Genomic DNA, 25,658 nt, shown 5'->3' on the forward strand with positions numbered 1-25,658 from the left:
ATCTGAATGCAGCCAATTGTGCCTGAAAGTGGCAAATTATTGCAAACCAAGATGATCTGAAGGCGGCTGTCTATTTTTGTTTTTAATTAGATTTTTAATTAGTTGTCCCCTCACATACATACACGTAAAGTAATAACAGGCATCTTGGAGAAATAGGCTAGCATTATGTGAAGACAGTCAAAAGCATTTAAAAAAACAGAACTCTTTCAAACTATTACAGTATAGTCCTAAAGGATTCCAGAAGTTTAATGTGATCAGTATTGACTGGACTTCAGATTTAATCTAAGAACAGTTATTTCCTGGCAGTTGAAGACTAGCTTTCTCTTTATTTTCTTCTCCCTGATGGATAGGTGTCAAAGCTACAACGCCTACCCAATGTACACAGCAGAATCTAAGCGATGTTAATTGGAAGAGATCTTGGCTACTTCTGAATGCTAGATGCAGGTAGCACAATTAAAACACTATTGCAAAAGATATGTTTGCTTCAATTTTAGATACAGCATGTGAATGTGTCACTGGGTTCTGCATGAACTATAAATGCTACCAAGTTCTGATACTAGTTTTCTATACTGTATATTAAGTCTGAACTTTGTATCAAGAATATTGAACTGCATAGGAATGGAATTCCCTCAGAAACCACACTTATAAATGACAGTATCAATTACCACTTATTTTTACACTGAGCTTAATTTTAGGTTGACTTGAATTTTCATAGTAAATGTGATAGAGGTATTGGGGATTATGTAGAAGCTGTAAGAGAAACCTGAGTCGACTGGAGATTTAAAGTGCCGAGTCAGGGAATATTTATTTAGGAGACATGGGATTTATTTTATAAGCTTAGAAACATGTTTGAGCAACAGCATGCATTGTTTTAAACCCTGACTATCCCCATTCTCTTCAGGAAAAGCAAAAGGGAACTTCAAAACTGAAATGTATCTCTAAACCAATATACCCCTTAATACGACAAAATTAAGTAAAATATTGTAATTTAATGTTCCTCTTTAACATTCTCCAGAACAAGACATCTAGAACATCAACTGGACTGGGTTTGTTGCCCAAAAATGTCCTCTGAGAGGAAGCTGCTGGACTTATTGTGCCCAAATATGTAGCAATGGATAGGCAATCATATAGGACAAGCTTGGCTAGTAACCATGCAAACAACTGTCTCTATTTCTTGAGTTATCAAGAACCAACTTGTTATTCAGGCTCTCTGCTTGTGGTACACTATATCCTGAGGGTTCATATGATGAATACATTATTTTGCCTAGCAGCAAGGGAGAGGCATTCAATGAAGGCAAGTTTAAGCAACAAGTGATGGGCTTTACTGTTGTACATCAATTTACGACTTCTGTAGAAAGCAACAAGCAAATAAACTAAATAAATACTACACAGATGTTGTTGTGATCAAGTCCATCTTGCCAGCAGGGTTTTTGATTTCCCCCCTCTTTTTAATTGGACCTGAGGAGTTTCTTGCACAACTTTGTGGAAAGGTGGGATTTGCAAAAGCAGTTTGAATGTGGCACAGGGGACAGCCACTGAAATCTTGTATTGTGTACAAAAGCCCCATAGGCTGAAGAGCCATAATGTATTTTTTAAATAATTTTTAAAAAGCCATTAATTTCAGTTGGAGGACACTCAAATATAAATTTAGAGCAACACCTCTGTGATTGACATGTACATGTATGGAATAATAGAAACAGAAGCCTTCACATATTTTATCACATGGGGAAACGTGTAAGTAATACACAAAGCTAGTTAAGTTCACCTAAAGCAAAAACATGAACCCCGTCAAAAATTACTGGGATAATGGAAAACCTTCATATTCTCTCTATCTCTGAGGGATGCATCAAAAGTAGCACTAGCAGAGTTGTACTGAGACAGGGGCACACCTACTTCCTCCATCCCCTGCCTACCCCCAAAATCTTCTTCAGCTGGTCCCCCATCCTTCAGAGCTGAATTTTGAGGGTGAGCAGGGAACCGCATGAGAGAGGAGAGATTTCTGTTCCACTAGCACACATGCCTTATATTAGTGGAATGGGAGCATTGGATGCCGCTCATATTTTATAAACACACACATACTTTTAGTCAATTAACTAATGAATATATATTTATAAATATAGTTATTCCCACTTCTCAGCCCTCAAAAGTAAAAGCCTTTAACACATGCCTTACCTATATTGGGATGGTTTAAAATCTTCATTATCCTCACTTCCCTGAACAGCTGGAACGGAGAGAAAAAAATACAACCGTTTATGATTTTTAAAAAATCAGCCGTTTCTTTTTATTTTAAAGGGTGTATAATCACATTTTAGGAACTTGGAAAAGGGTTCTTATATCTGAAAAAGGTTTAAGAAACACCCCACCCAGCAAAAAGGAAGTCACACATATTGGGACACAAAGCTGTAACAAGCTGATGCTAAAGAGATTTCAGAAGGACATTCAAGCTTCTTTGCATGTCTTCTTAATCTGAACTCTAGAAATACTTTTGTGCTCCAAGTGCCAAAGGATGAACATTCCAGGAATAATTATACAGTTTGATATGTATCTGGAATCTGTCCAGTTCTGGGTCAAAATAAAATGTTTACCTCAAAAGGTTTCACAATGATTTTTGTGACTGTGCCAACAAGCTAGAACAAGTATCTAATAAGAATAGTGGGCAGATGCGAAGGAGAAATTTCATTGCTATATGCTTTCCTAGTGGTGACATCCAAGGTATAGAAGAATGGCCCAGTTTACAGTGTTCAAATGAGACTGTATGATCTGTGTATGTCTGAATAAAACCCACAGGTCTTGCTAATTAATTAAGACAACTCCCCAAAATTTAGTTGCTTATGCTCTAAACAAGGGCTGTGCAATTCCTTCCCACAAATACTGCTTTTTTTAAAAAAGGTTGTAATAAAACCTCCCAGAACACTACAGATTTAACAGTGCAGCTCAAGACCTCTAACAGTAATCTGCTTTTTCATATTGCAAGATAAACAAAAAGCAATCATAAGAGTTGGCAGCGGATTAAATCAAATGTCAGCTGTATGGGGCACTTCCTGGGATACCTGGCAGATGTAAGGGATTTAAAATATATATACTATATTAAAACTTCTCTTTTTCGAAGTCTGAGATAACATTGAATAAAAACTCCTCATGTATATATTTAGCAAATTGCTCCATCTGTTCCTGAGACTGATGGTAGCCAATCACTCAGAGGGCAACATCACAAAAGGATTCCTTTGGAGTTTAAAATTATATCAAGGAGGAGGAGAAAACTCTGGTCCTCTTAAGTTTCCAGAGATGCCTACACAGAAGAAATAGTGGGACCTACAAGTTTATCCATCTGTCGTTCCTTTCCTTTCCTTTCTGTGTAAAAAGTCTATTATTGCATTATGCTGCTAGGCCATTTGCCTTATACTAAATGCACATCCATTAATTAGCAAATCTGAATCCATGTTTAAATATTTTTAGTTCTTGCCTCACAAACAATGCAACTTCCATTGAAGCATTGACAAATAAAGTACATGATAGACAGCACGTATAATTTGGAGGGTGTGGGTGTCCAGCTTTTGAAGGCTCCCCAAGAATGAAAAGTCTGCTTCCTGGGAAGTGCAGTAATCTTGCAATTCTCTGCAAAGGAGTGCTCTGCTCTCACATCCTTTCAAGAAACCCAGGATTCCAGATGGCTGGTACTCTCAAGCATTTTCTTGATTATTTTCTAAAAGCTGCCCTTAATGCTAAAGGAGGGAGAGCAATCAAGTGGTTTTGTATTAAACCAACGACTCTCCTTAGAGATATATTAGAGCATTGCTAGAATAGTATGGTGGAAAAATATGGTGAGTCAGCATACAAACTAGGTAAAAGTAAAGGGAGCCCTGACCATTAGGTCCAGTCGTGACTGACTCTGGGGTTGCGGCGCTCATCTCACTTTATTGGCCAAGGGAGCCAGCGTACAGCTTCTGGGTCATGTGGCCAGCATGACTAAGCTGCTTCAGCATACAGAAACACCGTTTACCTTCCCGCTGGAGAAGTACCTATTTATCTACTTGCACTTTGACGTGCTTTCGAACTGCTAGGTTGGCAGGAGCAGGAACCGAGCAACGGGAGCTCACCCCGTCACGGGGATTCGAACCACCGACCTTCTGATCGGCAAGTCCTAGGCTCTGCAGTTTAACCCACAGGAAAGCAGCATAATTTTATAGTCTGAAAGTCTAGCAACAATCCAGGTTACCACGAATAGCTGAAAGGAAGCCGGGAAAAGTGCACCATATCCAAGAGAGAAACCATGGGGAGGGTGGAGTACTAAGTCCTCCCCACTTTTCACCTGAAGGCCACACCCAGGTTGCTTTCCCCAGTAGAGATTCCTGTCTTGGGCTTGCAGCATTTCAAGAAAAATCCAATTGGATTGAGAAGGGCTGCAGTGAGGGAAGGGGATAGGTTAAGCCCCAACTCCATCCTGCTGCTTTTCAGTTTTTCCACAGGAGTTGGGTTCCCAGACTTGAATCTGTCACTTCACTTTGTCTCTGTATTGGTACTATTTTTAACTGGTTTTATATGTGGAACTGTTTTCAAAATGTTTGTATTGTTTTTATATGGAAATGTTTTAAATTGTTTTTAGACATGTTTTATGGTAACAACGGTTTTATAATTGCACATTCCACAGTTGTAAACTGCCCTGAAACATGGTGCAGGGCAGGAAAGACGTCTAGTAAAATAAATAAACAAATGTGCAGCTCCAGTCTAAGAAAGTGCATCCCAGTAAATGCTTAATGTTTAATACATTTTGCCCATGAGACAAAACAGCAGAAGAAACAGAGGCTCTTGTTCAGTTTATGCAGCAGTTTGGAGTACCAGAATAAGGAAATAAGATGGATAGGTGTTATTTCAGACTTTTTTCGTATGTAAATTCCTAGTTCAAATGGGATCAAATTCATCAGATAAGACTGTGCACTTTCTCCCACCCCCTGCAAAATGCAGGAAAAAGTCAGCATTAAGTTGAAACCGCCATGAACTGTGGACTTCACCGAAAAATGCCAACAAAAAGTTATAACTAAGTCAGGGCTAACATGAAAAATACTACAAAGGGATATGAACTAAAATACCTGAATGGCTAAACAGCTAAGTGAACCTACCTTCTGTAGACTAGTTGGGTTCAACTGTGTTTTGTCGATTATTTTTATTGCAACCTAGAGAGAAAATGGTTCACAGTTAATATTTGTTAACAAATGATTTCGTATTGCAGTTCAGAGATATTGGTGATGTTAAGTGCACCACCCTTTGAGCACAGACTGCACAATACAAAATGACAAACACATCTGACATGATCTGGAAATTCAAGCATTAGCACTTAAAACCTGTGGATCGGGGATGCTGTGAATCTATCATGAGCTTCCATAGGAGTATCACACAATCTTTATCCAAAATCAATCACAAGCTGCATTCCATCACATGCAACTTATGTGGCACCTGTATTTGTGAGAACCTAACCTGAAAGCAGACATCAGCATCCTATAAAATGGAGTTGGTGCTCAAAAAGCAAACATGCGACTTGGCCACCAAAACAAAACAGAAATAAACTGGATAGAAAATAATTCAGGGCTCACATTAGTTTATCATTAATGAGATCTGAAAGAGGTTCTAAATATTGCTGCTTGGGACCTGCACAAAAATATGTAGCAGTGTTGTGTTCCTGTTCACTGCTCACATCTGTCCATCAAGCCCTCTATGACACGCCATTCCCTCCCTCTTTAACAGCCATTATTCCATGGTCACTAAACATGGTCAGACCCCACTGGGAATATCTTGTGTTTTATTCTGCTGCCCTTCATCTGAGCATCACAGGCCGGTTTACAATATAAAAACACAAAAATACATAACGTAGTAACAAATGAAAACAATAATCTCCATGGTATTTTATTTTATATTTTATCTATTAAATATAATATCTCTCTAAACCCTAAAGATTTCTTGTATTTCTGCAAAACAGGGGTTTCCCTAAGCCTGCTCATACCTAAGCCACCCAGAATGCCTGGAGCAACCCAGTCTGAAGGGCAGGGTATAAGTAAATACCATTATTATTATTATTATTATTATTATTATTATTATTATTATTATTATTATTTCCCTCCTCTGTGTGCATAGGTCAATTCTGGCATCATAAGCAATAGCACTTACACCTGACATCTGATATAGACAGAATGATGATATAGTGCAATATGGTGATTTGCAAATAACAGGAATGAACAAATCCCTGTCTTTCAAGGACTGAGCCATGAATGGAACACTGGATCCAATCAAATGAAATTGCTACACATACTCAGAAAGACATAGTTACATTAGGAAAAGAGGGGCAAATGAGAAAAGCCATGTTTACAAAACTAATAAAAGATCAAATTTTTTCAGAAGACGTTTTGAGTTATATTTAATTCCTGGTGCCAGTTCACGCAACTTTCAGAAGCTCTGTTCAATATTTCAGCCTCAGTAGCAGCAAAAGAGAAAGAGCAATGGGTACAGCAGCAGCAGCAGCTAGGGAGGTGACAAATCATATGACTATTCTATATACTAGAGGCAACAGCACTGGTAGAGCAGGTATAATTCTCAAACAGGGGGAAAAAAATATGAATCCAGCCTTTGAAAGAATGCCAAAGTCTCAAAGGTACCCTTAAGGCAATTTAAGGCAATTCAGTTTTGTCCCAAGGGCATGTCACCTCAGCAAATTTATGAGGTGTTCAGTTAACCATGTTTAGTGACTGCTACTCCTAATAGATAGAAATTCAGCCTGTTGTCCCGCATGTAAGAAGAAATCTGTGGATCAGCTCAGCATATGAGAGAGGAAGAAAAATTTTCTTTATTCACACATCTCAATCATTTAAAGCATTTTTACAGTGCTCTTCATCAAGAAGAGTTGTTAAACCCCTTGGCATACACCAAATATGAAAGTTTTAATACCAGGGAAGATTTAAAAGCTTCTCACAGTGTACACTGAACTTTCTATCTGCAGATGATGAAATTTCAATTTCCTTCCTTCCTTTCTAAGCGGCTGCTGCATCTCAGACAATCAACTTTAACAGAAGTTTCTACACAAGCGTTACACTGAGCTATAAGCCTCTTTGCCTTGATTCAACTTTCAACAATGTGTTCAACACAGATCATCCCTATACACAGCAGCGCCAGCCAATCCTGGTAAAGACGACACAATGCTGCAAGCCCCTTCTGCGACTCACCAGATGCACATTGATCCATAGCTTTATCACCTCCAGACCAGATTAACTGTAGCACCGTATACTAGGGGGATGCTGCAAAGCTACTCACAAACATCAGCTAGTATAAGACAGCTGTCTGTTGGCAGATTGGCCTTCCTTTTGTAACTAGTGTTATCACACTTGCCTGCGATCCACACTGAATTCCGCTGCACTTCTAGGTGCTCATTTCAAAAGGTAACTTTTCAAATGCTAGAAATCCTCACAAGTGAAGACCAGCAGTTGAACAGAAACAATAGGTCATGCCTATTATCTAACCCTATCTTTTCTTTAAAACAATACGTTTGCAAATGTATTTTATATTATATTATCTCGAGTACCCTCTGGACAGACACTCCTTGAATTTATCAGATTAAGTCATCCATCTACTTCTGAAGTAGCTTTCTAAAAAGTATCTGGAGATGAAGGCAGCACATTTCCATGAATATGAAAGCAAATACGTGACAGAATAGAATATTCACTGTTAAGTGCATGTGGAGAATGTAAAATTGTGGGACACAGCTGGATCAAGAGGATGTCTGCATATTTGAGTTCCTTTATTTTTGTCTATGGGAATTGGTATTTTATTCAGTACATAAATAAAATAAAAATAAATGAATTTCACAATGATGCCAAGTCAAAGTGGCAGCACCATAAGCAGCAAAAACTCCAGAAGTTATCAAAAAGTGAGCCACCAAGCCACCCAGATTTGCAAATGCAAGAGAGATTAAGGAATGGCCATCTTTTAAGCAGTCTGCATCTTTTAATCAGGTACAAGTTCAAGGTGGCTTAGAGACACATAATCACCAGTTCCCAGGGTGCTGGTGACTAGCACAAAGCAACAACCTGAGTGATTTTTTTGCTAAGCCTGCTCCCTGCTCCAAAAAAATGTCAGCATTCAGTCCAGACTTCAGTCCAGTCCATTTGCAAGGGAAACAGAGCCTTCATTTCTCCCAATTGTCCAAAATTACATACTAGCTTTGAATGGTTTCTGTGCTCCCCCGTTATTAAGGTCTGCCTCACACTTCAGTTCAAAAATAAAACTACATTCCACACATGCCGGCTACTTCTTATTCTTGGAACGTGATCCTGAATGAATTTGGAAGCAAGTTTGTCTGAATTTAATGCAACTTACACCCATGTAGGATTACAGTAACATTAGCATACTGCATAAATGAAGCCCAGATCATGAGTTTATACAAAATGTAAAGTGATGCATTTTTTGTTTATGATGAAAGAATGTATGACACGAACCTACTCAAGCATGGCAGATCCAGGTTAACCAAAGGAACATAACCTCAATTTTAGATTAATTATCAAAACTGAAAACTAAGCTGGACTACAATTGGTCCTAGACCTTTTAAAAAGGCACAACAACAGTCAATACATTTAAAACAAAACTAAAACAATACAAAATAGACACTCAGGGCAAAGACCCATTTACTCAGCTGGGAAAGCCTGTCAAAACAAAAATGTCTTCGATTAGAACTGGAAAGTACAGATAGTGAGCACCTGTTACATCTCAGCAGAAATACTATTCCACAGAACAGAGCCAGCTGAACCACTACTATATTTAGCTAGCTGGTTTTTCCAGGTGACACTAATCTACAAAACTGATGATTCAAAACTGATGATTCAATTCTATTCCTAAAAAAAGATTTTTTAAATAGTGTTGGCAAAATATTGCTAGGAATACCTATGAAGCACAGAAATTCATTTGAGTCAGGAGGTGGGAAACCCATGGACTGCTATTTATTTCTTTTATGTTTGCAATAAATGTTATTCTCTCTATTCTGGTTTACACACATTTCAATCTGGAAAAGTATCTTCTTTGGATCAAACCTTTGGGGGGTTTTATTCAATATAAAGATGGAGTATTCATGCACAGTTTTGAGGTAACATGATTATGTGCTAAGTTCACACTATTACTGCATTTGCTGGAAATTGCTGTGTTAGGGACTTATTGATAAAGCCAAAATATGAGTAGTAGCAGCATTAATTATGGTAATTAAATTTGTATATTGCTCTTCATCCGAAGATCACAGGGAGGTTTACAATATATTGGCTGCTCTTTTATGCTTAGGCATATTTAAAATAGCTTTTTGTTTGCGAAACATGAACAACACTGTACCTCTCTGCCAGTAAGAATGTGTCTGGCCAGTTTGACTTTTGCAAAATTCCCCTTTCCAATCGTTTTAAGAAGCCGGTAATTCCCAATATGGGGTTGTTCATCTGCACAGGAAGCTATAGAATTCCTACAGCGGGCACCAGACCGACTAGGTCGAGGGGGAGCTTCCTGCCGTCCTTCGCCATGAGAGGTGTGCTGTAACAAAGAAACACAGATATTTAAGACAATGTACTTTGGAAAACATTGTTCCAAATCAAAGAGAGAACAGACTCCAATGAACTAGAACTTGGCGATCACAATTAAATTAATGGGGCAGTAGATCAGGGCAGACGAACAGTGTTTCACACAGTGACTTTTGTCATCATAAAAGGGAAATGAACAAATTCATGGAGGGATACAAACCATGATACATAATAATATGCTTGCCCATCAACAGTTCCTCAGTATTATCCAAGTACAGTAGTACCTCGGGTTACAAACTTAATTTGTTTCAGAAGTCCGTTCTTAACCCCAGGCATGCTTTTGCTAATGGGGCCTCCTGCTGCCACTGGCACGCAATTTCCATTCTCATCCCGGGGCAAAGTTTTCAACCCGAGGTACTACTTCCGGGTTAGCGGAGTTTGTAACCCAAAGTGTTTGTAACCCAAGGTACCACTGTATTAGATCAGTAGTGCTCTTGTGGCATCCAAGGAACTGATTATTAGCTCCACCCTCTAAACAGTGCATTTCAGGATTTGGCAAATGTGTCTTAAGGAATCATCAAATAGGAGAGTTGGCATTAACATAGAACAAATGTGTGCAGATGCAGCCACGTACATATAGGCTACAGTCCATACCCACTTACTTAGGAGTAAACCTCACTGAACTCCACCAAACTGTCTTCTGAGTAGATGTGTATATAACTGCACTGTTAGGCTTTGTTTTGGTCCACAAAATCCAATAGAAACAGAGCCCAAGCATGTGTAAATCTATTTGCTCACACCTCCTTCACTTCCCCAGCTCTTCTAATACATTTTTCCTGTTTCCATTTGTTCAGCTATTCTGGCCTCTCCACCCACCCCTCTCCACACTGTCCAAATGCAGGTGGTAACCTCATTGAGGCAGAGACCTGCTTTTCTTATATTTTCCTTGTATTTCACAGTGCACACTGATGAAGCTGTAGAACATAACAAAATGGAAGTGAATCATTGTTCCTCTTTCAACAAGGGCTGTAGCTCGGTAGCAGAGCACATCTCTCAAATGCAGGAAGTTCCAGGTTCAATTCCTGGTATCTCCTGATATGGCTGCAAAACATCTATTTGACAACCTAGAGAGCCTGTGTAGACCAGAGGTAGCCAACATCATGCTCTCCAGATGCTGTTGGACTACAACACCCATCATCCCTGACCACTGGCAGAGTGCTGGGAGTCAAACAACTGCTGGAGGACATTGACATGTTGGCTAAACCTGGAGAAGACAATTGCTAGGTGAATCAAGGGCCTGATGCAGTAGTGAGCAACTTCCTACATTTTTCACCAAATCTCTTTTCTAATCTTCTTTAAAATATGTTACTAATAATATCTACAAAAACATTGCTTAGGGTATAAAAAGAGTTCCCTAGAATTTTCTACATTGTTAACTGCAAGACAAGGACATGATGAACTGCAGGCAATAGTTTTAGACAAACTCAGTAACATCAATGATGCCAACTATATTCTTCATCCAGAGGACCATAGCTGAATTATCTAATTCTATCACAATTTTTAAAGGTCTTGCCACTAAAATTGCTTAATCTGAAGTAGCAGAAGTGCTAACATATAAGAAATGATAAAGAAATATAATAACGTAAGCCAACTGCTATAAAAAGCCAACTGAGTAACACGTAGAAATGCATAGAATAGCCACACCTACAGTGATAACAAAAGCTTCTTCATTCTGCCTTTTTCACTATTAAGTCCCAAAGAAAGGGAAATTAAGTACTGAAGAAGTGTGTGAAAATGTATGAAGTGACTGACGCACAAACAAAGTAGCAGAAGGTTTTGAATGGCAAGACAACTGAAATGGTGTGTCGTGTTCTATTTGTTTTTAAAGGGGAAGTGGCAAATGTACAGGATGATGTAGCGCTTGGCAAAGCCTAAACTGGCCTATTTGCTCTGACATTTATGGGATGTGCATCTGTGTACACACACACACACACACACACAGAGAGGAAGGGAAAAAGAAGACGAGAAAAATGACCAGGTCATTGAGAAGACATTCTGGTCCAAGTAGCTAGACAAAATAAGCAAACTGTGATATGGTTACCTAAATTGTTTCTCTACACTCAAAGTGCACAGCACTTTCTACTAAGGGTGTGCACTAACCAAAAGCCCTTTGCTAAAGAGCTGTGATTAAAAAGCTTTGGTAAAATCATTGGCTATTGTATCTAGAGTAGAGAAGCCAGCCCATTCACACTTATCTTGCACAGCACTGCTTGCCTCCCTCTCAACCTCCCCCCACCAATCTGTTCTGGAGGTTCCGCCACTCAAAGAAGATCTGGAGGGCCATGAGGCACAGGGAGAGCAGAGAGGAAGCTTTTGTGTGTAAGTCCTTGTGCCAATGGGATATTTTCATTGAATAAAACCTAACCCCCTTAAATTAGTCCTGTCATTGACAAAAGAGCTCTCCCTCCTACCACCCACCTGCTTTTCTTAATACGGCAAGCTTGGGTCGAAATGTTTAAAACTTTGCAGATACAATGCACGGCTTTTTTACACATCTGTATCTCTGAATTGCCCCAGATCACTTCAAGATCCATATTTTAGCTCAAGATGCTTCTGAAAGCTCTTGCTTTGTCCTGGACAAGCCACAAATCTGTCTGGGGTGCCCTATTTCAGTTACTGCTTTGGGATTCATTCAAATCTGATGCACTTCTAGTTTCTACTATGTTAAGGATCATCTCATTGGCAGTAAATATTGGCCACCAAGACAACTGTAGAGACTTCATTTTAGTTTAGTAGTTGTGGCAACTTGCCAAAAACACCTCAAAGACTATCAGCTGGCAAAACAAAGTGAAAAAGAACTTGCAGCCAATGTAAGATGAATTTAATCCCTCTCATTCTAAACATCAAGTATGTTGTGCATGAACAGTAGCATTCCTTCTGAATTCGAAATAATTATTTTACAAGATTCTAAATAACCTAGACAAGCAGCTTTAGGTTGTGCACACACAACAGGTTCTCCTACACTGTTCATAAAGGGAAAATAATGTGTTGTTTTGAGACTTTTACAGCATTTTTTCTTTAGTCCTGTGCTTGAGAATGCCTCAACAAGGTGAAAGGCTCTGTGGAAAAATATGGTAAACTAGCACATAAAGGTGATAAAATGTAAAACCATGCGAAGAGTTCACTTCCCTTTAGAAACCACATTTTCTCATTTCCTCGCTTCAGTCTTCAGCCATTCTCCTATTTTCATTTTTCTTCTATCTTTTCCAACATACTTCACAATTTATATCCAAATGCCACCCCATCTCATTTATCTTTTCTCCCCATTATCCTTACATCATTTTATCCATCACTTCCAACCTGATGGGCCCTGACCCAACCAGCTTATCCTTCCATCAGATGCAGAGCTTTGGTTTTTAATTACTGATGGAAACAGTGGGAGGGCCTCAAGAACTAATAAAAAAAACCAACACAGAGTGTTACATAATGTGTGCAATATAATCAGCAGTCTTTGTTCAGAGGCTGAAACTCTGTGTTGAGATCTCTGTATTTCAGTGCCAAGTGAAGAAGCCAATGGATCAAAAGCTAGTGGAAAAGTAAACCCTAGAAACATCATTGCATGAAGACTATGTTGTGTTCCTGGGCAGCCCACTTCAGGGCTCCCTACCAATAGACACAATGAGGCAGCTTAGGATTTACTTCTCAAGTAACAGATTTTGGGGTACCATTAAATAGGCAAAAGCTGCCTACCACATAAGATAATGGTGGTGCCATTTGGATATCCCACCAAAACTTCTGCAGTGCTCAAAGTCAAAATACAGAACAGGGCACAGTACAGGTCAGAAAACAAGAAGAGGAAACCTTTTTATTTTTTAATAGAAATAGTCAAGCCTTCATTTATGTGTATTCAAATCCTTCATTGTGGAAAATTGATCCAGAATCTGATTTAAGAGCTGGCAGCCACTGAGAAGTCAGCAGTATACAGGAAGAAAGTAGCACAGATAAAAGCTGACAAGCCCTGCTTGAACGAAACTATCCTGACAAAGCAAGAAGGGGCGTAGATTTTGTCCTTGTGATGGGAGTCACTGCCTTCTCCAGTTTAAAAAACTTTTAAAAGTCTACAAAATGCTTATGGACAGGGTTTGTGATTTCACAAGCTACTTCCTTGTCAGCGACTGAGCAAGATCTTATCTTCTGGAAGGACAGGAATAAAGCAGCAAACTAAGGAGAGAGAAATAAATTGCGTCACATGCATACATAGAAAAAAGGCAGAAACAAGCCAGCTTTTTGAACAAAATTTATAACCCACCTTTTCAGAAAAGCTTTCCCCTACTGATGTTCCGGCATCCTTTCCCATTAAGAAATAAGCATGAAGGAAAGCAAGAAAAGAAAAGAAAAATGAACAAAAATAAAACCTGGGAAGTGTGGTGTTGGAATTTTAAGGAGATACTTGTGCCAACTTTCAATTTGTACATATTGCAAAAAAGTTAACACATTGCAAACATTAGCAGCAACTCAAAGAACAACCGGTTAAAAATTTCATGACTGACTATTCTAAAAAAGTAACCTGAAAATGAAAAACCTGTCATATGAAATTTTACACCCACTGAAGGGGGAAAAATCTTATAATATAAACCGTGTGCATGCTTAGAAGAATTAGTTTATTTGAGGAAACCTCTATTTATTGTATCTGCAGGGAAGTTGTAAGTGCAAATGCTTACCTAAGCACGAAAGGCAACAGAAATAATTCCTATGTTCAAGTTGAATAATGCACAGCAGCCTAAACCTATCTATGAAATATTTCAGCTATAGTAAAAAGAATCATCATTAAGATATATCTCTGGATCCCAGATAGCGGATAGCAGTACATAATTAAATTATAAAGCAATAAACCTTAAGAGCAAGTGTGCAGGAGTAATTGAGGATACATTTTACATGCCTTCAGTTTTACCCTACCACATAATCTGTATTTGCACTCTACACAATTCCCTTCCCTAACTGCATGAACACACTTCTGTAGCATGGGCATAGCCGGGGGGGGGGGGAGCGGGTAGGGGCAGCTGCTCCTCCCCTAAATCAATACAAATATAAGGTTCTGCCCCCCCCCAAGCATGCCCCCACAATAAAAAGCCTGGCTACACCCATGTTCTGTAGTCTAAACAGGGAGTTGTGTAGGCAGCAACCTGCTCCATCCAGAGAGATGCTGTCGTGAGTCAATAGGTGGGAAGTGATCTCTCTAGAAAAGGGAATTGTGCCCCCCCCCATCCAACCAACAACATCACTATTTCTTGGGAATTCTTTAAATTTGTTTGATTTGGAAATAGAACACAATAAAGGGAATATGTTAAACTTCAGATCAGACACACCCAAGTATTTGTGCTCAACAGCATTCGAGTAGTCAAGCATCTCTATTACAGGAGCATCAAAAACAAGGTTCTGTCATTCCACAGCATACAGAAATGACATCTGTTGGGCTACTTAACTTGAAACTTTGCATACATTATTTTTCACATTTATCGCCAAAGCAGAATGTCTAGTTGCCATTTTGGGGCAAAGCCGCTCTAAGGTCCTATTTTTCAAAGGAATGCCTGCCTGTGATTGGTTAAACATCTGGTTAGTTCATATGGCAACCTTGAGTTAGGTTAAGAACTTTGAGAATTTAAATAAGGAAAGTCACTTTATCCAGGGACAGTCCACATATATATTGGCCTATTCCTACCTCTCTTAATGGTGACACAGACCATTCATAATATAGGAATATTCCTGGGCAGTGGGGTGGGTAAGTGAAGTCAAGCTACAACAATTAATTATAAAATTGTTCATAACTATAACAACTGCACAAAAAAAGCATTTTGGTTCCTGAAATTCATTCTGATTGTGCAGATAAAATATAACTGATAGAACTCTACAGGATGTTGTATTAGTGTGTGAAAATAGTCAAGATCCAATGATCTCCAGACACGCACCTCCAGATGGGTTGAGATGTCATGTGCCATCTTGGCACCCAGGCATCTTCACTTGGTTGCAAGTGGCCAATAGGTGCAAAATACGCCTGGCTAATTTTAAACACTGCCACGTGCACTACAGAGCCCCATCCCATGCAGCAAGACCCGCAAACACCCTGCCCATACTGACTCCTGCTCCACATTAAAACCTCCACACACACACACACACCCCCCCGCAAACCCACATAATTTAACACATGAACACCCTGAGTGATATCCAACAAAGCAGTTCCGTTAGCAAAAAGATTTCCACTTATGCAATGGAATTTCTCCTCCATCTCCTATTTAATCCCCATGCCCCCCATCTGCTCCATTAAGCCAAATGGGAACCCGTTTCCCCCCACCATATATTTATTGTTGTCAATCTCATGTTGAGGGGGAGATAGGAACAAAGTAACATCTGAAGCAAGAGTAATTTTTGAGGCTTAAGGGAGTCTGCCTACCAGAAGGTTATCATTCATCAAGGAGGATACGGAAGTTAAAGAATATAGTGCAATCCTGTGTCAGAATACTCAGAAGCCTTTCTGAACAAAAGAGGGCCATATCTGTTCATCTGCACACATTTTAAATAATTAATAATAATAATAACAAAATGTATGCAGGTAACAGCTTGTTTGTAGTTCCCCCTCTTCCCATAATAATTCCATAACTTGGAAATAATGCATAGCTACCGTACAAGTTTCATGCCAGACCAAGCACTGGTAAGGATTAAGTGCACTAACTGGTGGAATAAGAGCCTGGGTAAATACTTTGGGGGTGGGGAGAGAAAGATTGTGATTGTTTAACTGATCCTGAGAGAGAACATGCTATCTTGAAGGTTGTATACCTCCTTCAACTGCTGGCCCTGGCTCATGGGTTTTGGAGGTGACTCAGATCAGTACGAGATTTTTCTAGGTCAGCCTAATGGCATTTTCAAATTTATAATTTAACTTTCAAAAAATGATATGGCATGGCAGGTCATTAGGAGAATAAAATAAACACTACTGTTAAGCTCTGGACCATGGTCTCCAGCTGTTTTTGGACTACAGTTCCCATCACCCCTGACTACTTCATCCTACTAGCTAGCGATAATGGGAGTTGTAGTCCAAAAACAGTTGGAGACTCAAACTTGGGAGCCCTGTCCTAAACCAGCCTGAGCTCAACTTCTAACACTGTGAGCTGCATTTCAGTCTATGTATTATTCACAACACAGTGCTCCATAGTGTTTGGAGTGTGAATGGAAGTGTACACATAACTGAGAACTGTCAACTATATTCAACAATAGTTACAGAACTATTTTCTTATGTTCAACAAACCCTAATGTTTTAAATGCATTTTCTTCACTTAAAGAAAAGAAAACCTACTTCAGAGTGCAAATTGTTCAACTCTTCCTAGTTTCAACAGTTGCTATTTAGAATTTGCTGGGCAACAAAGAATGCAAATAATCACTCTCGGGTGCACCAAATACAATTAGGTGTAATCTGTTACATTCTTGCCAAAACTATTTTTTAAAAACTTGCAAAATTACAAATGTATTTGAAATCCCAACCTTTTTTAGAATTCTGTTTCCTAATGTAGCTAGTTATAGAACAGCTAAAGGAAACCTATTTTCACTTCATATCATGAATACACAGTGATGCTGGGATAGTAGAACAAGTTCATAAAATGATACAAACTGTCCTTGAACAGGGTCTTTGCTATACTGTATAGAAAAATTCAATCTCAGTAGTACTGTTACAGCTTTGATATTCTTTCAGGCTGCCTTTTGTCCTTAAGGCCTTGACACTCAGCCTCACCCTCTATCTTATTTCATCCACTTACCCTTGAAGTCCCCAACTCATCCTCTTGGCTTCTATGAATTTAGAGCAGCTCAGCCTATGGCTAGTGCAGACAGAAGCAAGATGTACTGAATTCAAGGGGACACACACACACACACACTCTCTCTCTCTCTCTCTATATATATATTAGATATATAATCTAATTGCCAAATGGTGCCTTAAACCTGGGTTACAGTCTCCACAATGGAATGTCTAGGCACTGTTTTCATTTGTTTGTTTGTTTTTGTAATGGACTACATTATTATTATTATTATTATTATTATTATTATTATTATTATTATTATTATTATTATTATTTTCTATACCGCTTTATATTTTAAAGAACAAATCTCAAAGTGGACGACAACACATTAAAACATCAAATACAACAATGCAGAACAAAACAAATTCAAGCTTCAAGGAAAATATTTCAGATCCTTCTCTAAGTGACATCATGCTTTCCCCAGTCGCCAACCCAGCATCCATTTCCATATGGTTGCAATTGGACCTGTGCCAGTCGCAAAATGTGCCTGGCGCCTGGCTAATTCTGAACACTGATTTCAGTCTATGCAAGGTTCCTCCAAAAGGTTTGGGGAAGGCTGTGGATAGTTTTTAAGAGGTCAGCAAAAACTTATGGATAAAGCATTTTGTAAAGATTTTGTAAGTAAAGAACTTGTGGCCTTCTGTGGACTGTGGCTTTGCCCAAATTTATATTTCTGTTCCTATACTCATTTTCACATGCTCATTTTCTGCAAGGTTATTTTAACCATGTGGGACTTCTGCAAGTGAATTAACACAGAATCCACAAAGCACTTGGTTTGTTATGAATATATTAGACATCAAGTGCAACATGTCTACCATAATCATGTATCACAGTGAAAACTTTTACTAATAGAGAATCTGTGCAGCCTTTGCTCTTTTACACACATTAAATTATTTTACAATTTCCATTATTTTATACAAAATCACTTTCATATGGTGTTAAATCCTGGGGATGGGGCAAGTGTTCTTTTGTAAACAAACCAGTCCCTAAAAATAGATTCAAGGGAACATATTTTGCAGTTAAACACCTTGAGCAACTGTGCTCTACTTCAATGGGAACTGAATGCAAGGTCGATTTTGTATAAGAGCTAGACAACAGGACAGCCAGAAGATTGTAACCAAAAGTCACACTCCAATTTAAATGATAAAATATTTCATTGTGCAAAGGCAATCCTTTATGTTCTCTTGGCTACTAGCTTCTTCTCCTTCCCAATCATACAGCTCCTAAGACTGTTAAACTGATTGGCCAGGTATACCTGCCAAATAATAATCAGTTTTAAAAGTTGACAGCAGACAAAGTATAATCTTTACAAGCAATACCATGACCACCTTAAAACATATCCCAATTTTTCCTCCACATTAAAAAGTACACCCTAACAAATCAAGCCTTCAAAGGCAACTAGTGCGAAATTATTAAACCTACAAGAAGGGCATAATTCAAGGACAGTAGTGCATTAAGTAGCCAATAGAAAGCTAACAATATTGCTCTGTCAAGGCCTACATGACTCACTGGATCACCAGCATATGTGATCAACAGAGTTCTTCTTACTGTAACATTTTCATGTGTCAGTGTAACTGCATTTCACATACAGTTTAACCGTGTAGGTCAAAGGCAAGCACACATACTCTAAATATAGAATCCCATCTGCATCCAACCTGCAGACTGGGGAAGACTGACAAAGCCGGGCATCGTCATGCCAAGGAGCTAGAAATGGGAACAGCCTGGCAGCCAAAAGAGTTTAAGGCCTTTAAGGCCAAGGACTATTAAAATGCCAAAATTCAGCCTCTCACTTGCACTATTATTTTCTCAGCTCCTGCTTAGTTACGTAAGCAGAAGTAATCATTAGTTTGGGCCACAAGAATGCTGTATTAATGTGATGTTATTAATAATGAGTACAACCTAGCTGCTATTAGTTATGGAAGACACAAATTTAATGCTAGAGCCATGCAACAGCATAACCCCAAATATATGGGTGCCTATATGAAGGTGGCATTAGATTTAATCACAAAATAAAAAGATAAAGGTGCATAAAGTGTGTGGGGGGTGGGGTGGACTAGAAAGAAGTGACACATCCAGAATAAGGAATTATCCAGCAATAGCACAACAGCTTTATTGTAGTGCAGGAACATTCAGAATGGATTCTGTTTTTAAGAAAAGGAAGAATCTGTAGCATGCATCTGAGATTTACTATATCATCCAAGTCACACTGACTTTGTTCACTGATCAAAAGAAGTTTTTACTGACCTCAGCACTGAAGTGTAAATATAGCAGCTGAAGAGCAAGATGTAGTCAAGCCTGAATCATCAATAAAACTGCATACTAAGTCCGATTCCCATATAGCTATTGTTAGTAATTATGTATGAAGCCAGAAGGACACCCAATGGTCAAAGATCTGAGATTGATGTTGGAAAGCCCCTGTTCAGTTTTTTATCCTGTGATTCAGTGTCGTGCTATTTTTAAATAGTCAATTTTTGGCCAAAAAGTTCACTTACAGATTTGATCCCCAAGGCTAGCTATAATAGGAGCTTTGGGAGTTCAGTATCGTAAAGGTCAAACTCCAAATCTAAGAGGGATACATAATACCACCTCAATTATTCCGTTGCCTTGAAATAACCAAGGATATACATACCAAGTGATCTAAAATGTGCAGATCCATATTCAGATTATCAAAGTATGCATATTTTGTAAGATAAGAATGGCCACAATCTCTGATTCCACAGTGCACTTCCAGGTACAGTGGTGCCTCGCAAGACGAAATTAATTGGTTCCGCAAGTTTTTTCTTCTTGCGAGTTTTTCGTCTTGCGAAGCACGGTTTCCCATAGGAATGCATTGAAAATCAATTAATGCGTTCCTAGGGAAACCGCTTGCCAGGCTGGCGGTGCGGAGAAGGGCTTTTCTCCCCACCGCAAGCCTTCAGGACAGGTACGGGAACAGAGGGGAAGGCGCACAGCGCTTTCCCTCTGTTCCCGGGGCTTGCGTGGGAGGAGGGTTTTTCCTCCCCACCGCCAACATTCAGAACAGCATTCTGAATGTTGGCGGTGGGAAGGAAAACCCTCCTCCCACCCCAAGTCTTCAGAAAAGCCATCCGAAGCTGGGCGACGGGAGGAGGCGTACTCCCCCCGCCCGGCATCGGAGATTCATTCCGATGCCGGGCGGCGGGAGGAGGCGTTCTCCCCCTGCCTGGCATCGGAGATTCGTTCCGATGCCGGGCGGCGGGAGGAGGCGTTCCCTCCCCGCCCAGCATCGGAGATTCGTTCCGAAGCCGGGCGGCGGGAGGAGGTCCGAGGACAGTGGGGAAGACGTGCTGCGCTTCCCCGCTGTCCCGGAGATTTCCCTATGGGCTGTCGTCTTGTGAAGCAAGCCCATAGGGAAATTCGTTTTGCGAAGCGCCTCCAAAACGGAAAACCCTTTCGTCTAGCGGGTTTTCCGTCTTGCGAGGCGTTCGTCTTGCGGGGTACCACTGTATATGTCTCTGACTGATGGCACAATACTGTGCAAACTAACCAGGGAATAATGAACACAGTGGAATTTACCTCCACATAAAAATGTGTAAGACCATACTGTGAAAACAGTAGCGATGCACAGCCCAGCAGCAGATATGTGGACCAGACTTCATAGCAATGCCCACTGCTGATGTAAAAAGTGTTACTACAGAACGGAACAGGCTATATAAACAGACCTATTAGCAAAGGCAATGCAGTATCTTTTCATTGATCAGCTATTATAGCAGAATTCACTATGACATCCTCAAGGCCACTGTACAGGCGGACCGTACAGAAAATGGGTTTCATTTCACACCATAAATATGCCTTCAAAATGACTGAACAAAATGTGTAATATCTTCCAGGAACCTTGATAGTACTTCCTATGGGATGATGGGTAGTCTAGAAATACAAACAAAGGATGGACTGTAGCTCTGGGTAAAGAATCTGCTTTGTGTGAAGAAGTTCCCAAGATCAATCCCTGGCATCTCTGAGTAATGCTGAGAGAGGACCCCACTTGAAATCCTAGAGAGACACTACCAGGAAGCAGAGATTCTTCTGAGCTACATAGACCAGTGGTCTGACTTGCTATGGCTGTTTCCTGTGTTACTAAATAAATAGCACCCAGAAAAATGCAATTCAAACAGAAAGCATTAGGAGTTCCTCCCCCTTAGAACAATGCTTTCCAAGTCAGCTTTCAGAGCCACTCCTGAACTACCTCAATATTATTATTATTTTTTAAATTAAAGTAATCCAATTTTCTGCTGGAGAAGTAGTGTAAAGACAGCTTCAAATGCCACTGAGCGTTAATTTTCAGCATTAAATAAAGCCAGTCTTGCAAAAAGTGTCAGAAATTAGCTAGGTACCATGCACATTTTGCGACTGGTGCAGGTCCAATAGCGACCACACAGAGATCTCTGGATGCCAGGTTGGTGACTGGGGAAAGCACCTAGAAAGGATCTGAAATATTTTCCTTGAAGCTTGAACTTGTTTTATTTTGGATTGTTTTATTTTATGTTTGAATGTGTTGTAAACTGTTTTGAGATTTGTTCTTTAAAATATAGAGTGATATAAAAATGAAATGAGGAACAACAACAACAAACTTCACAGGGGGGGGGGATGTACCTAGAGATTCCATTGTGGCGATGATTATAAACCAGGTTTAAGGTGCCATTTGGTGATTAGATTATATATCTGAGTTTCTAACACTCTAACATTATCTAACCTACAAAACTCAATAATCACTTCACACAAGTTACATACACCCATGCACTACATCATGTGTTAAAACCATGAAGATGCCCATTTCCTTGTCTCAAAGCTACTGCTTGTAGGAAGGCCTGGCTCAAAGATTACATTAAACCAAGGACAAAAGTTGGCCTCTCAATCCTTCAACAGAAGCAAACTACAAGTGCTAGTTCACACATAACAAAGCTAGCCTCTGGGGTGTTGCCTCCCTAGCATGGTAGAAGAAGCAGGAGAAGGGCAACTCAGGGACTTCTGAGCAGCATGCATCAGCATGCAACTATGGGATAATATGATGTGTGAACCAGCTCCAAGTGTGAACATTCCCAAGAGGCTACAGTCTCTGACAGGACGGGACATGTGGGACAGGCTGTTGCTGGTATGTGAAGAAGCGTTAACAGTGGAGCACACAACATCTCAGAGCTGCAACTGTATCAGATGTGGGGAACCTTTGGGCCTCCAGTTGTTGCTGAACCATAAGTCCCATCATCTCTGGCTACTGCTAATATTTGCTGGGGCTTATGGGAGTTATCATTCAGCAACATTTGGAGGGCCAAATGTTCCCAACATCAGAGCTAGATAAACTCTAAGCAGAAACTGAAGGCTTAAGTTCACATGAAGTAGCCATAAATGTCAGAATTCAAGAATCAAGATGAGATTCAGAATCAGCTATCTGAGTTCAGAGCACAAAGGCTGTCTTTGGACATTCATATATATTTGTAAAGCTTAAATTGATTTTGGAGCATGTCATTGTGCCTAATGGTTTTACAAAAGAAAAATGGGCTTCTGCACTGACTTGTAGGATATGTCTTCAAAATTAAATATAGTTCAACTTCAAGCACAGGCAAGAACAATGCTCATTCAGCATTTTTCTAGAAACTAATACGAAACTGTAGTAAACATTATCTGTCTTTGCCAATAAATGTTGTAGATTGCTACCTTGGAAAGTTCAGCATTGGCTCAATTACATCCCTCCCAGGTAACAGAAATAAGCTTTAAAAATTTAGTATAAAGAAATTCAGATGGCAGTCGCATGACTAAACCAAAGAGCAATTTCATAATTTATTTAGGTGGCTTATAATCTGTTCTTCATTAAAATCAATCCTAGAGTAAAGGACATACGAAAACAAAGCAACAGAAAAAAGTAAAGCACAAAAATAGATCAAATTCTGTTATAGCACTTTGGGAGCAACAAAAATCTCTTGCAGTCAACAAAACAAATGCCTGAGTAATTAAAAATGTATTTACATGGTGTCTAATACTTACGACCCAAATCTGCAAGACGAGGGCTTTCCACCATCAGAGTGCTACTATAAAAGACACCTTCTCACATGTTGCTACATAACACACCATCAGCAAGTACAGCTCTGTTGTCCTACCTGACCTCAAAGATTGGTGGGGGGTAAACATATAGGAGAGCAGGCAGTCCTAAGCCCCCGTTTTCATTCTTTCTTTCTTTAGGACACACTTTCAGAATGAAAATTTGCTCATGCCACACCTAATTTTTTATTGGTAAAAAATACATTGGAGATAAAAGAAGACACAACTCCTATCAGTGCTTGATTAATAACAAAGTGCACAACTACTTTATAATGCAGTGTTTCTGAAACCTGGGTCCTGGGACTGCAACTACCATCATCCCTTACTAGCAGGACCAGTGATCAGGGATGATGGGAGTGATAGCCCAACAACAGCTGAGGACTCAAGCTTGATAAACACTGTTATAATATGATGATGGAAGATCCAGAATGTATAAAACAATGCAGCTACATTAGAACATGAATCACTCATGATTGTCACTGAATCTTCCTGCCACACTTCCTATCCTATCCTGCCACACCAGTGTGGTGCACCACATCCTTTGAGAACCAATGACCTACCTGTTCCCCCACTAAGCACTGTCACCACACTTGTAATGGAAGACTCTTTCAACCTGAAGAAATTACAGGTGTAAAATTTAAATTATCAAATTTAAAATGCAACCAGGAAGCACTGAGCTGTGTAATCTAACGCTAAGGATCCTCCTGCAAACTAGTACTTGCATGGTCAAGTGACCTCAATATAAATGATACTTTAAAACTCACTACTACCCACATGCATCCTCCGAAACCAACCAACCCAATTCAGCTTAGTTTGCAAGCTGGGACATGATCAAAGAGGCAATGCAACTAAGCAAAAAATCTAACAGCATACTGCTTTAATTTTATATTTTTAACAAATGGGCTATCCACAATAAGTTTAAGAATTTATCTAATCTAGAACTTGAATATACACACTGGAAAATGGTATTAAGACAGTTTCCCACCAAATACTTCTAAGCCTGATGAACTTGCTGATACTAGAGTGATCCAGTTAGTAAAAGAGTTAAGGGATCAAACCTACTGAATAAACCTCAAGACTGACAATGAACTACAGAAGTGTCCAACACAGGACAATTTTCCCTGAAAGACAACTCTGGAGGCCTGGAATGAAGTCCACAAAGATTCTATAATTGAATTACTTAATTAACTCTGGCTGAATATAGTCTTTAGTTCTTTTTATAATCTGTAAATTAAAGTAAACAAAGAATAGAGAAGTTTTATCTACTATGTCAATAAATCCAGAGACTTGACAATGCAACAATTGTTCCGCTAAGCATATTTTCCACCTCTGTATCTAAGCTTGTTGCAAGTATCCTCAGTCAATCACAATGAATAGGCCAGCTAACACACATACAACCAAAAATATGCATCTAAGTATATTTTTCTCAACAGTGGATGGAGCCTATTGAAGATCTTCCTTTTCCAACAAGCCTTTTAAATGGAGATTTTTTTTTTTTTTTTTTTATAAAATTTTTATTGGTTTTACAACATTTTTAAGAAAAACAAACAAACATTAAAAATGACAAACATACACGTATAGTTTCAAACATATTTTCATAAACCTCTTTTCTTGGACTTCCCCATACCCCCCCTCTCTGCATCCCAATGTCCGTAGTTCAACTAGCAACTCCCAATTGTTACTTTCCAATCTCAATCATCTTAGTCCTCTTTTATAGTCTAACCTTGTATCCCTGTACCCCTTTGTCTCTGAAAACCACGACATTTTAGCATTCATTAAGTTTATAGTAGTCCTTAAGGTAGCTTTTAAATTTTCTCCATTCTTCTTCCACCGTCTCTTTACGTTGATCACGGATTCTGCCTGTCATCTCGGCCAGTGTCATATAGTCCATCACTTTCATCTGCCATTCTTCCAAAGTGGGTAAATCTTGTGTCTTCCAATACTTTGCGATGAGTATTCTTGCTGCTGTTGTGGCATACATGAAAAAAGCTCTATCTTTCTTTGTCACCAGTTGGCCGACAATGCCCAAGAGAAAGGCCTCTGGTTTTTTAGGAAAGGTACATTTAAGTACCTTTTTCATTTCATTATAGATCGTTTCCCAGAAGGCCTTAATCTTCGGGCATGTCCACCAAAGGTGATAAAAGGTACCTTCAGTCTCTTTACACTTCCAACATTTGTTATCGGGCAAATGATAGATTTTTGCCAGCTTGACTGGGGTCATGTACCACCTGTA

General features: G+C 39.4%; 1 protein-coding gene across 8 annotated transcripts in view; it reads right to left on the reverse strand.

Annotated features, from left to right (window-relative positions):
* MARK3 (microtubule affinity regulating kinase 3) overlaps positions 1 to 25,658 on the reverse strand; it is a 70,022-nt gene that overhangs the window by 41,064 nt on the left and 3,300 nt on the right. For 4 of the 8 annotated variants that reach the window (XM_083517945.1, XM_083517941.1, XM_083517943.1 and 1 more), the window contains exons 2-5: positions 13,843 to 13,881; positions 9,355 to 9,546; positions 5,118 to 5,171; positions 2,173 to 2,221 (exon numbers count right to left, since the gene is read on the reverse strand). In XM_083517945.1, coding sequence (XP_083374071.1) covers positions 2,173 to 2,221; positions 5,118 to 5,171; positions 9,355 to 9,546; positions 13,843 to 13,881 — 334 coding nt within the window. The remainder of the gene's footprint in view (positions 1 to 2,172; positions 2,222 to 5,117; positions 5,172 to 9,354; positions 9,547 to 13,842; positions 13,882 to 25,658) is intronic. The other 4 variants (XM_083517947.1, XM_083517944.1, XM_083517946.1 and 1 more) reach the window with 1 other exon arrangement.

The sequence above is a fragment of the Podarcis liolepis genome, assembly GCF_965112155.1.
Source record: "Podarcis liolepis genome assembly, chromosome: 1".
NCBI lineage: Eukaryota > Metazoa > Chordata > Lepidosauria > Squamata > Lacertidae > Podarcis > Podarcis liolepis.